This window comes from Ochlerotatus camptorhynchus, unplaced genomic scaffold (genome assembly GCF_037179485.1).
Source record: "Ochlerotatus camptorhynchus isolate MF236.1 unplaced genomic scaffold, CSIRO-AGI_Acam_v1.1 ptg000550l, whole genome shotgun sequence".
Lineage (NCBI taxonomy): Eukaryota > Metazoa > Arthropoda > Insecta > Diptera > Culicidae > Ochlerotatus > Ochlerotatus camptorhynchus.
In genome coordinates this window covers 3,429,055-3,443,207 of record NW_027041033.1, presented here as the reverse complement: position 1 = coordinate 3,443,207, position 14,153 = coordinate 3,429,055, and the positions used below count along the sequence as shown (strand labels likewise).

General features: G+C 45.8%; 1 protein-coding gene across 7 annotated transcripts in view; it reads left to right on the top strand.

The window, feature by feature from the left end:
* Positions 1-14,153, top strand: part of ssh (Protein phosphatase Slingshot) — a 52,572-nt gene that overhangs the window by 32,288 nt on the left and 6,131 nt on the right. For all 7 annotated transcript variants that reach the window (XR_010518720.1, XM_065236392.1, XM_065236393.1 and 4 more), the window contains exons 3-4: positions 2,915-4,117; positions 4,185-4,250. Coding sequence is in view for 6 of the 7 variants with exons in the window: in XM_065236392.1 (XP_065092464.1) it covers positions 2,915-4,117; positions 4,185-4,250 (1,269 nt within the window). In the remaining variant the exon portion in view is untranslated. The remainder of the gene's footprint in view (positions 1-2,914; positions 4,118-4,184; positions 4,251-14,153) is intronic.

Here is a 14,153-nt window from a genome sequence, read left to right as displayed (position 1 = left end):
ATACGTATTTCGACTACAATGTGCAGTCTTCATCAGTGTCATTCCCACTAAAGAACTTATCAAAATCTAACCCCCTTAAGTACTCATCCCCTAGGTAAAAAAGTCAAGATCATAGGTATAAAAATGAAACTACAATGTGTTGAATCGGGGGTTAGATTTTGATAAGTTCTTTAGTGGGAATGACACTGATGAAGACTGCACATTGTAGTCGAAATACGTATCTGTCATGGATACCAAAATTAATTAAGTGGAATTAAATGGAAGATAAACCCTTTTGCTGTTTTATTTAGCATTCCGCTAACAACCCAATTTCATTACTTCATCATAATTTTTACTAAAAGTTACGATTTTGGTCAATTTTGAAGTGTCCAATGTGTCCATTTCAGAAAATTTAGCATTTTAATACGCTTTCAACTAAACATACTTTAACAATCTTTCGCTATTTGGTCTGAAACTGCTCTACTGTTTCTGCTGATCGTCGTGAAGAGATTCCATAGTGCACTGAATGTAAAGACTGTACTTGAAAAAAAAAGCAACAGATAAAAATGATCACCAAAAATTTATTTTAAGTCAGATATTTTTGAAACTCTCAGGAAATAAATAAACACATATTACCTATGTTTTTGCAGAGTAGGTTCATTCAACCTCCTCTCCTATGCTAAATGAACGCATCTTGGACTGAACGCTACCCATCAAATCCTGTGCAACATTTGCGCCATCTTTCTCACTCTGTCGTTTTTGAAGACCTTCCCTGTTTTCCGGAGCTTGCCCTTCATAATCGCCCAGAATTTTTCTATTGGGCGAAGTACTGACCAGTTTGGCGGATTTGCCTCCTTCGGCACAAAAAAAAAACATCGTTGGCTCCGTACCAATCACTACCACCTTCGTGGGACCGGAGGAAGGACAGCAGGCGCTTCTGGAGGCATTCTTCTTTGTATATTTGGCCGTTGATTGTGCCCGTCCTTATGTACGGTTTGCTGAATTTGCCTCACCCACAGATCGCCTGCCACACTAAGTGCTTCTTGGCAAATTTGTCGACCTTCTTATTTCGGAACGTCCCCGGAACATCCAGGTGGGACTTGCCCCAGTGTCACCGTATTCTGTTTATCTGGTCGATTAGGCGCCTTCCTTACCTTAAAGACATGAAGTCCGGCCCGCTCCATTGTCTGCTGGACGAAGCAGACGGAAGAATTGACCTTCTTGGCCACGTCCCGAATCGAAACGTTCGGATTGCGCTTGAAGTAATCACTCACCTTCCTTGCGTTCACGGAGTTGCTCGTCTTCGCTTTTCTTCCGCTGCCAGCTCGCCGCTTGGTCGTCTGGGTCTCCTTCCAAACTATTTCGCGATCCACCTGTGGGACTGGCCTGGATTTTCTACGACCGCTCCCATAATTTTTTGTCGAAGCACTTCTTGCTTGGAAGCCATCTCGATAACCACTTGACAGATTGTGACGAGATTTTGCACATGTAAACATTACACTCTAAACTAGTTTTACTCAAAATTTCATCAATTTTTCCCCATGCAATAAAAATGTTGCATTTTTTCGAGTACAATCTTTATGCTCGGGAATATTCCCCTTCTAATTAATTCAAAGCATTCTCGAGCCTAACTCGGTTCTCACATCGGTAATCGACTAGACTAGAGCATTGTGATTCTTTTTCTCAAAGCTACTGGAGATGTACAAAATTTATCCTGAGGCCATAAGGTTCCTGCAATTGCAACCTTACGAACACAGGATCAATTTTGCACATCTCCAGTAAGAGCGGTTCTAGCTTTGAACTGGAATAACCGAACACTGAACGCATATCTACTGCAAGATGGAGGAAAGATAAGATTTCGTTAACCTCTAGCTTTTCTTGTCGTAATCAAGCGATAAAAACAGAATCCCGATAAGGGACGGAAAAGAAAAGCACTCAAGTACTGCCGTGATGCCACCCAAAGATTGATGACCAATTTTATGTTTACTTTTCGGATATTTACCCACACTTGTACTGCTGGTAAATACTTGTTATGAAACGCGCTATTTTTAGCTCGAAGGAAAAACGGCAGAAAATTGGCGTCGTTTTCGTCGTCGCGCAGACTGATTTGACTGGGCCGGGGTCTGACCGACCTGTTGAAGAAGCGGGAAAAGCGCCGCGAGAGAGACCATCATGGATGGATGGATGGCGGACGGACAGCCGGCCATTGCGCCATTGACATTGAAACATCGCTCTTCGTTTACTTACTTTTTCGTGTCGTCTTTTCTTTAGGTTTATTTTGCTACACTCACCCGCCTAGCTTAGATAGAGAGAGGCAGAGAGAGAGAGAGCACCGCGTTATAAATTTCGCTAGAAGCAGCAAGTGTGAACTTCCTTGGCATCATACGACGACGCACATGGAAACACATTAGTGACTTAAACCTGATCTCAAAGAGACACGGGTCAGCCCATCAGCGTATATAATTTCTACATCAGAGACGAATGTCCTCGTAAAACTGGCTGAATGAAGACCAAAGCGTTGATGGTTTCTATTAAATTAAACTAAATTAAAATTCTCGATTTGAGGGTCGTTGATTGGTTGGTCCTTTTCCTTAGACACACACACTTACACACAGTTCGATAAAGAGGAACGACTTCCGGTGTCGAATTTTCTCATCAGTTTTTGGCGGTCAATGTTGCAATTTAAATAATGTAACGAATCATCTGAATGCTACCTGCGACGACGATTCCTCTTTGAAGGTCTCTACCGTTCTTATTCGAATACTGGACACCTTAACCCTTCAGCGTATTTAGACTTTCTCCCAATGATTTGCTGCCATATATTTTGGGTGGCAGTAACTTAGACCTTGCTAATAATTGATCAATGTTGTAAGTTTTTAAATTTATTTTCAAAGTTATCTAATTTAATCTTTTTTCTATACCCATCCAATTTCAGCTTGAGTGAAAGCTACCCTGCCGGCAACGGAACCGCCCTGATGCTAGGTTCGAACGAGCGTCTTCGCGCTTCCGGCGAGGACTCAACAACTGACCCGCTACAGCAGACTCCGACAATCCCCACCAGCACGTCTACTACAGCCCGCACTTCGAGTGGTGGGGCCACCCATCAGCAGCAGCAGCAGCAGCAAGATCCTGCCAGCAGCCTTCGCCTGCCGTCGCGGACCCGTTCCGATAGTGCGGACGAACGGGAATCGGTCGCCTCGACTGGTAGCACCGCATCTTCCGCTTCGTCCGCCGGTAGCGACATCCAACAGCACCTGCAGTCAATGTTCTACCTACTCCGGCCGGAGGAAACACTCAAAATGGCCGTCAAACTCGAATCGTTACGCGCTGGTCGCACCCGGTATCTGGTGGTCGTATCCCGTCCACGGGCCAAACGAATCCTCCGTCAGCTGCAGCAACAGCTGCAGCAGCAGCAGTTACAATCGCTGCTATCCTTGTCCTGTTCGATGGCGACATCGACCAGTTCGTCCTCATCGGTTTCGCCGGCACCGATCGCGATCCCGATCAGCAAACAAATCACTTCCGCCTCTCTGTACAAGGCCGCATCGCCTTCCACGAGCAGTTGCAGCAGTGTCCTCGTTGGCGTCGGTGTCGCCGGCGACGAAACATTTGTGACCAGCTTGGATAACTGTGTTCTCAGTGCTTCGCCGAAAAATGCTTCAGCTGCAGCTTCTTCAGTGAATAACAATAATGCTAGCAGCAGCAACAAATGTGTCGATAAATGTGATAGTTATAGACCTAGTAGTAATTGTGGTAGTAATTGTAATATTAGCAGTAGTAGTGTAGTTAGCGGCGGTAGACCGATGTCCGGTGCGAGCTGCAGAAGTGACGGTAGCATAAAAGTGTGCAGCACCGGTCCCAGTGGGTACATCAATGTGACCACTACGAGTGGCATTGGGGTGTGCAAACTGCTGGGGGGTAGTTCCTCGGCTAGCGTCACAAGTGGCAGTGGATCCAGCAGTACTGCCGGCAGTAGCAGCACCAGAAGCAGCGGTGGTCATCATCATCATCAACTGCATCATGGTTGCAACGAAATCGAAGAATCCTGTCTACTGGGGATCGATTGCAATGAGAAGACTACCGTGGGTCTGGTGTTGCGCGTGCTGGCCGACACGACCATTCGGCTGGACGGGGATGGGTGAGTGTGTGAAATGTTTTGAGTAAGATCGCGGTGGATGTTTAACGGAGGTGTTTTTGTTTTGCAGCGGATTCAGTGTCAGCTCGTGTGGACAGCAGCACATCTTCAAGCCAGTCTCCGTTCAAGCGATGTGGTGAGTAGTTTTAATATTTTCCACGTATTAATAGGCGTCACTTTCTCCCTTGGTTGTGTAGGGGAAAAAAAAAGAACTATAATATATGCAGTTCTTCCAGTTAGTGGCCAGACGAAGTAGTGAAAGCGAAACTTGTACGTGGCTATAAATATAGACAAGGCCATGGATCTATTTTTGTTTCGACATGAGCTTGTTTTTGCTCTTAAGAAAAATAACCACTCCAACCGATGTGAGATGTGGTGAATATGTTCTGCTGTGTTTGATTTCCTCGTGAAAGGTGGAACATACTGCGTAGTTATCCAAAATGAAATGGACCGTTTTGCATAGACAGAGGAATTGTAGAGTTCCTGGAAAGGTTTTCAAAATGAAAGTTCAGATGGATTGTTTAGGAAAAATGGATGATCCCTGATCTGTGAAAATGGATTAGATGCGTTTTTGATACAGGTGATGTGGACTCAAGTCCCTAATCATATCATTGTTTAATCGTTTATATAAAAGAAAACTAATATTTACGAGAAAAGAAGCCATCCTACAGTAAAGAGGCGAACCAGTGCAAGGCTGACAGTCACTCTAATGAAGCAAACAAAAAATCCTACAGTACTGGCAATAATAAAGTAATCACCGTTTAGTTTTTGCCTCTCCCAAAACTGTATCTGCAACAAATTTCTGGAATTTTGTCTGCTGGTGAATCAACTATTCATGGTACTGTGGACTGCCAACACTGGACAACAGCGCGCACCTGGATACACCCCTGCATCAAAAGCGACCATGTTGATTTTAGTTAGTAAGTTTGGGACAAGGGAGAAATAAACACGTTGTAAAGTCACAAACGTTTTCGATTTATTCTATCGCGGAGTTCTCCTTCCGGTCCCCACATTGGTGACTCCGACGTGATATCGCGACGCGGAAAACAACGAAAACCGAAAGCCGATCGCTATCGTCGCAGATTCGAAAACTGACGGAGGAAAACGCTGCTGTTACCCCAGCGGTTGCAGTCAAACTTCCAGATTTCTGGAAGAATGATCCCGTGATGTGGTTCGCGCAGGCCGAAGCACAGTTTGCTCTGGCTAACGTGGTATAGGATCACACCAAGTTCTATAATATCGTCGTGAAAATGGACCAGTAGCGGACTTGGTCACGACCCCGCCGGAGGAAAACAAATACGAAACCATCAAGCAAAGTTTGATTTCCCGATTCCGTGTCAGCGCAAGGAAGATTGGAGCGACTTTTGGGCGCTTGCGACCTCGGAGACATGCGTCCTACACATCCCAAAAATTGCAGGAACTTGCTGCGGGCCTGAATGTTAAGGATGATTTGCTTAAAATGCTGTTCCTCTAGCGGATGCCACCGAGTGTCAAAGCCGTTCTCGCTATCAGTTATGGTACCATCGGGAAACTCGCCGAGATGGCAGACAAAATGCTTCAGTCTCCATCGTCACACGTCGCCGCAGGCTCCACCAGCTCCTCCGGAACAGATGCCGTCGCCGAGCTTGCGGCATTGACAGTAGACATACGTAACCTCAAATCGTCGAGAGGTCGATCCACATCGAGATCAAGCCGAGGGACAGCCCTTTAAGTACAATCCAAAAAACTAGAATCTCGTTCGCTCGAAACGGCGGGAGTGGACGCAGCCCCGGAAAGCCGCCCTATTCTGTTTTACGATCGTTCATCCAACATGGGATTTCTTATCGGATGTATCGATAATTCCAGCAACAAACAAGGACAGGAGCAAAGGTTCGTTTTACACGCAGCGAATGGATCATGAATTAAAGTTTACGGTAAGCGATACGTCACAACAGATTTAGGACTACGTCGGCGCTTCACTTGGCCTTTCCTCGTGGCAGATGTGGGAGTTGCTATTATCGGTGCTGACTTTCTCGCAACGTTCGGCATATTGGTACACCTGAAACACTGGTGCCTTCATGGATGGTCTAACTAAGCTTTCGTCGATTGGAGGTTTGACTGATGCATCCGTTCACAGCGTTACAGTAGCGTTGCTGCAGATCATCCGTTCCGAGAACTTTTGTCAGAATTTAAGGAAGTCACCATACTGACAATGATAAAAAAAAGAAGTGCAACACGACGTTACTCATCACATACAGACGAAAGGGCCACCGGTAGCAAGTGTCGCCGAATGGCTCCAGCAGTTGTTGGTCGAGCCCAGTGCCTGTCCCAGATCGATATCCCGTACCTCATATTCACGACTTGCTTAACGCCTTCCAGGGAAAAAATATATTCACAACCCTGGATTTAGAAAGAGCATATCATCAAATTCCTGTGGAGGAGGACGATATTCCTAAGACTGCAGTAATAACCCCGTTCGGCCTCTATCAGTTTACTTGAATGCAGTTTGGGCTATGCAATGCTAGCAAAACATTCCAGAGGTTCATGCACAGGGTTTTCAGCGATATGGATTTTGTGACGGTCTTTGTGGACGACGCGTCACACACACCCGAAAAGCATTATAAACGATTAAAATCCAACGGTCTTGTTATAAACGTGGCCAAAAGCTGTTTCGCGGAGAGTAGTGTCAACTTTCTTGGATACGTGATTGTTGGTACGGCCAAATAAAAAGGCGCGGCACTGTTATTGAACAGCGTTTATTTCCTTTTAGGATCGCTTCAAACTAGAAATTTAAGTTAGGGTTAATTTAGCAATGTAGGTTTAGATTTATAGGTTACCACTTACAAATCAGTGGCCCTTCCTTCACAGGCCTTTTCACTGGCTGTCCAACTTAGCTTTAGTCCTAGTTTTAGTGTTAGTCTAGGTAGAAATCAGTATAATTAGGTTCAAATTCACACTGTAGATTTAGGATTATTTACCGTACGCAACAATAGGAAACTAGATTAGGAAACGAACTATTTAGGCACTAGTTTAAGAAAAATACGTTTCACCCGCGTGATTCTTCGTCTGCTTGACTCAACGGATGACGTCCTTTTTTAGGTGACGTTTATGCTGTCGATCCCGTCGCACAAAGACTGGCGGTCTGCTAGATACAGTTGATTGGACCGGTTGCCAGTTCGCCGGGCGGTTGAGCAAGTGCCCCTGTGGTGAACAAGGATGGAATCCTCCCCTTGCCGGATAGAGTAAAGGAAATTACAGACTTTCCAATCCCTTCCACCGTGAAAGAATTGAGACGATTCCTTGCATTACTGAACTGTTACAAGAGGTTTGTCGCGCACGCGTCTGATCTACAGGCTGATCTCCGAAACCTAATTCCTGGAAATAAAAAGAACGATTGTCGGAAAATAGACCGATAATGCCAGAAAAGCGTTCGATCAATGCAAAATCTCTCTAGCGAAAACCGCACTTTTGCATTACCCCGATTCCTCGAAACGGTTGAGTTTACTTATCGATGCATCGAATACTGCAGCAGGCGCTGTGCTACAGCAGTTCAACGGCAGCAACTGAGTTCCACTGGGCTTCTATTCGGAAAAGTTCTCGCCGGCTCAGGTGAAATATTCAACGTTTGGCTGACAGCGATGAAGATGTCGGTGCAATACTTTAGTCATATGCTGGAAGGAAGGAGATTCGTTATTTACACCGATCACATGCCGTTAATACACGCTTTGGCTTCAAGTCCAAGCAGTCGTCTTCCAAACGAGGAGCGGTGCTTGCGGTTCATTTCGGAATTTTCGAAAGATATTCGTCATATCAGCGGACAGGTCAACGTGGCAGCAGACGCCTTATCCAGAACAAACGATTTCTCTTCCCACACCGATTGACTACGACAAAATTGCTGCTGATCAAGTCGCTGACAACGAGTTGCAAGGCCTGCTGGATTCGTCTTCTGCGTTGAAACTGGAATTGCGTCAGGTGTCACAAAACAAAGTAAGACCATATGTTCCACCTCAGCATCGTGACGCGGTTCTTCAACATGTCCATGGTCTGGCTCATCCAGGAGTGCGTTCTACTCGACGACCGGTTAGCCGATCGGTTCGTATGGAAGAACATGAACAAGGACATTAAGTTACTCGTGCAGAACTGCCTACAATTCCAACGTTTCAAGATCCATCGCCACACAGTAGCTCCTCTTCAGAGTATTTCTCTACCAAACAGCCGTTTTCGACATGTTCATGTGGATATTGTAGGACCGTTGCCACCATCAAATGGCAACCGCTATCTACTAACCTCGACCGTTTTTCTCGATGGTCTGAACCCATACCACTTCAAGACATGACAGGAAGGCAATTCGAATCTGAGCTGTTTCGTGAATTGGCTAAAGCGATGGGTTCCAAACACATCCGAACAACGGCATACCACCCACAATTAAATGGTTTGGTGGAGCTGAAATAATGGTTGTTGATTCGAAGCACTGGTGTGATCAATTACCGATGATAATGCTGGGATTGCGTATGTCTTTCCGATCGGATTTTGATTGTTCAGTTGCGGAGTTGGTGTATGGTCAAACGTTGTGGATTCCCGGGGAGTTTCTAGAACGTTCAAGTCAGGATATCGATAGAACGGATTTCGCCAAGCAATTGCGAGACACGTTTACCAAGCTGAAACCAATTGATCCTGCTCACCATGCAAAACCAGCCGTGTTCGTGAACCCCGAGCTTAACAAGTGCAGCCACGTCTTTGTCAACCTATGGCAACCGCCAACTCAGAAGATTACCGCATACATCGAGCCTGCCGAGTTCAGCAATCGCAATAGCATGGTTCAACTTGTCCATTTGAACCCGATCCGACATGCTTTCGGTTATATACGATGTGACACATAGCAGATTGATGGTTGTAGAGCGGCCAACAGTAAACCCATGTTGATCAGCACTCAAATACTGCTTGCAATGGGACAGCAACGGTTCCATATAATTGCTCGATAGTTATCCACAGCTCGTTTCCTTCCTTTTTTGTGGATAGGATACAGCTAGATGGAAATATGCCACTGGAGAGAGACATGCGGAACAGGAGTTGAAGCGGAATTAACAAGCTAGCAATATGTCTCTTCAAAAATACAGATGGAACTCCGTTAGGTCCAGGATTGAAGGATGACTTGAGCAGAGTCGTGGCCTTAGAAATCATCTCAGCATTATCATCAATTGCACCTAGCGTTTGATCATTTACTGGAACGTTCCTGGCAGCCTGGTTAATGTGGTCGTCAGTTAGTATCCGTTGCAACTTCTCCGTTGAATTCCATAGACGATGGGAGGCCGGATTCCCTGCGTTGCTCGTTCACGTAGTTCCAAAAGGATTTCGGGTGTAGCTTAAGTTTGCGCTGGATGCCTCGTTGGAAACTTGAAAAGCATTCACGACTGACTCGCTGGTACATGTGATTCAGCCTCACATAATGTAGTTTCAGAGGAAACGTGCGATACTTCGTAAATCTTCCCAATGCTGCTCTCTTGATTGACTTCAACCTACGTAGCTCTCTCGTCTGCCAGGGAGGGTGAGACACTTTGTGGTAAGTTCTTTTCGGGACGTGTCTGTCAATGCGAGGGGGACGACTCTATCTACGATGCAGAAAAGATTGTGTTTTGCTGTGTCTAGCTGCGCACACGCTGAGTAGATAGAAAGAAGATTGATGACGATTCTGAAAATTTCCTGCAAAAAAATGATGCGCGATGCAAGTAGATGCGAGAAATGAGAGAAGATTTTTCGAAGATTGATTCGCTAGTGTGAGATTTGTTGAGCATCTAGACTAGAGATTTAGATGTGTCGCCCCCTCGTGTCAATGACATATGCCAAGACATGTGAAAAGGTTTGCGCTGCAGCCTCAACGTCATCTGGATCAAGGATGTTCATCCACACCATGCTAGACAATACACCTAAGATGCTACGGTGGTCAGCTTTACGGAAGTCATAAGAAACCGTAGCAGGATAATCGTCGAAATCACGCACGAGTTTGTCCTCAACAGTGACAATTAGAGGAGGGTGATGTGGAACTAGCTTAGTAAGTGCACAAAGAGCCCTGTCCTGTGTGCTCACGAAGCAGACGTCCAAACTACGATAATTTTCGTTAACTACATGGTTAATTTGAGAAAGCGTTGCTGCGCTGTAGTTGTCGAGAAGGCTAATAGCTCCTGCGTGAAATGTAGAGCGATCAGGTTCTGGATACAGGCATTCGCTATGAGATGGACTCCACGAAACGCCTGGCAGATTGAAGTCACCAAAAATGAATATCTCATCAACTGGAGTGGCACTTTCGATAACTGTGAAAACTGACCGACAGTGAGTATCGATGAGTTCATTGTACCGGACTCGATCAGGTGGAGTGTACAGAGCGCATAGAAATAGTGTGCGATCGCCCAGATTGATGGCTGTCTAAACCTGCTCCACATAGTTCCATGAATCGTTCTCGATGTCCTTTGCCTCCAACCCACCACGGACAGCTACAACGAAACATCCACCAGTAGATTCACGGCTGTTGTTAGGATTCCGATCGCAACGAAAGACCTCATAGTCAGGACCGAAGACTTCACTGGAAAGCGTTCGATTATCGAGCCACGTTTCGCACAGGACAATTAAATCGTAGCAACAATCCGATACAGCTATGCGGTACTCTTCAACATCGGAATTCATTCCAAGATACATCAGGCAATAACTGACCATCATCAAGTCTGATTGGATACTCGCCATAGTGAGTGGGTTGGAAGTACCCCTCTCCACATGCGACCGTAGGTCCGGAACGACTATGATGAACGAAGGCTGCTGATGACAGGACTGAGACGGAGAGATTGGGGGCTTCCATGGGGCTTTCTACGGCGCGTTCCGGATTCCCAGGATTGGGAGTTACAGAGACATCATCACAATGACTAACATAGTCCGAATTGCTGGAAATTTGATCGGCATCAGGCAGTGAATAGTCAATATATTGATTGTACTTGCCTGTAGAGGCAAGGTGGAAGACTCCAGGACGACTATGCTGAACGCTGGCAGGAATCGGCACGACTGGACTGGAGGAACTTGGAGCTTTCAAAGAGCGGTATATTGTGCGTCCCGGAGATGAATTAGGATTGTTAGAGCGGATGTTGTGAATGAGCAGTATCAGAAGTGCTTCTCAACTGGAAACAGCCGGCAGATGCTTGAGGCGTTGCTCTGGAACACGGAAGCTGATCAGGAAAAATTACTGTAACTAATGTATGCATACTTGCCTGAAGACGGTGGTTGGGAGAAGTCTCGCGTGCCAAGTGAAAATCAAATAAGGAAGCAACACGATTGAAAACCCTTTGTAGTCCATTGATACCACCATACGAACTATAGTTTGTACGACGAAAAGGTATCCTCAGCATTGCGTTGTTACGGAGTGCTCTTGGTTGGATCTTTACGTCGATTTGTTGTTGACAATCGATTCTGCCCTGTAGAATGTCTGCCACAAACAGGGCCCTTGTCGTATCTCTTCGACTCCACAAAGGATCCAGGTGAATTAACTGGCACCGACTTTCGTAGCTTGGAAGGCGATGAAGGCAATCGTCGAAGGGCAAACCAGATTAATCGTCGTTGAATAGACTCTACTCTTTGTACACTGTTTTGGTAATTGGGATTCCATACAGGGCAGCAGTATCCTAACACCGACCGGACGAGGGAGCAGTAAAGCGACTTCAAACAGTAGATGTCCGTGAAACTTTTAGCTATCCTGAAAATGAAGCCGAGCGTTCTGGATGCCTTGTCGATCACGTACGAGATATGCTGGCTGTATGTGAGTTGGCGATCTAAGATGACTCCCAGGTCCTTAATGTAATTCACATGATGTACGTCAACGCCTTCTAGGATATAACTGAATGTAATTGGATGTTTGTTCCGTGACCACCATGCGGTTCAGTTGGCACCAATTAGCAAAAGCGTTGAGTTGGAGTTGGAGAAGGTGGCAGTCAGCGATGGCTCGGATTCGAAGATAGATTTTCATGTCGTCTGCGAACGACAGTCGTGGACCTTCGAGGACGAAATTGACGGCCGAGGTGGCTACCTTTCGGAATACCCGAAGTGGCAGGGAACGAAGAAGATCGGCAGTCGTCGATTGCAACTTCCAACTAACGATCAGATAGATAGGATGCGAACCATCGTAGGAGACTGCCGTTTATACCGAGTCTAACCAGTTTGGCGATCGCTATAGGATGGTTCAACTTGTCGAAGGCGGCTGATAGGTCAGTGAAGATGACATCTGTTTGCATATGGTCTGTCGTACTCTCCGTAATGTACGAGGTGAGATACAGAAGGTTTGGAAGTAGTCGACCGCCCTGCCATGAAACCATGCTGGTGTTCGCTCAAGTGCTGCTTGAAGTGAGAGACTAATGCTAGATAGAGCTGGAATTAGGGCGTAACAGCTTTTGTAAACATTGACTTCTTTCGATGATTTCTAGAAAGTTAAGGCTCGCCAACGCAATTCAACAACACCATCCGGTAGGGGACGACTTCCCCTACCCGACGGTTATGATGGTTTGCGTGAGCATGCCTTGAATTCCTAGAAATCATCGATAAAAGTCATTGTTTACAAAGGCTGTTACGTCCTAATTCCAGCTCTATCTAGAATAGTTCCATAATGACCAACTCGAACAGTTTAGATATGGCGATGTGATGCCGCGATAGTTGTCAATGTTTCTTTTGCATCCCTTCTTGTGCACTGGAAACATTTCAGCTGATTTCCAGCAGGAAGGAAACACCCCACTGGAGAGAGACATTTCGAACAGAAGGCAGATAGGAGCCACCAGGATATCGATGTGTTGCTTGAGAAAGACGGAAGGAACTCCGTCAGGTCCAGGCTTAAATGAAGACTTCAGTTGCGAAGCCGTCCTAGTTATCATAGCGAGGTCAATGTTGATAGCTGCCAAAGATTGACCAGACATTGGAACATTACTGGCTGCTAGAGAAACGTGCTCGTCAGGTAGGTTCTCATCCGAGAATACACGCGCAAACTTGGTTGACAACAGACGGCAAATGTCCTGAGGGGATGAAGCTTCTTCGTCGTTCAGTACCATAGTCGATGGAAGGCCAGACTTCTTTGGTTGCTCATTCACATATTTCCAAAAAGTTTTCGGGTAAGATCGAAGCTTCCGTTGAACATCTCGTTGATAACGCCGATAACATTGGCGACTGGTTCGTTGATACGCATGATTGATCCTCGCATAATGGTCCTCGAGTTGTAGGGTGTGGTACTTGGTGTATTTTCTTAGCGCGGTTCTTTTGGAAGAATTTAACATACGGAGTTCACTTGTTTGCCAAGGATGATGATTACCTTGTTTAGGAACTTTTTTCGGAACGTGTCGCTCAATGACATAAGCCAAAATATTATTATTATTATTATTTATCTTTATTAGGGAGACTTTCAGCCTTGGGCTGGTTCGCCTCCAAGTAAGCCAAAATATGCGAGAGCGTTTGGCAGCTGTGCCTAATCCAAATTCGAAAGAAGTTCCCCGATACTGTCGTGGTCAGCATTTCGGAAATCGTAGGAGACCTCTAGGGGGGAGGGGGTGGAATGACTTCAGGAATTTGGTTGCCTTCAAGTGCAATAACTAAAGGAAGATGGTGTGGAACAGTCTTTATCAACGGAGAAAAAGCCATAGACAAATGCGGAGCAGTATCCAAGTAATTGCCGGTAGATTGAAGTCGCCATAGCGATCTGTAGCGATCTCCATTATAGCTCGAATAGACTGATTGTGGGATTCAATTAGCGTAGAGTCGCGAATTCGATCCGGAGGAAAGTAAACTACACACAAAAACAAAGTTCGGTCAGCGAGCTTAATGGCTATCCAAACATGTTCCACACAATTCCATGAATCGTTTTCGATAACTTTTGCCTTCAATCCAGAGCCGACCGCTATGAGAACGCCTCTACCAGTAGATTTGCGACTGTTGTGCGGATTCCGATCGCATCGAAAAACCTCGTATTCGGAACCAAACACTTGATTTGACAATGTGCGAGTATCGAGCCAAGTCTCAGTTAGTGAAACCGCTAAGCGATGATCAT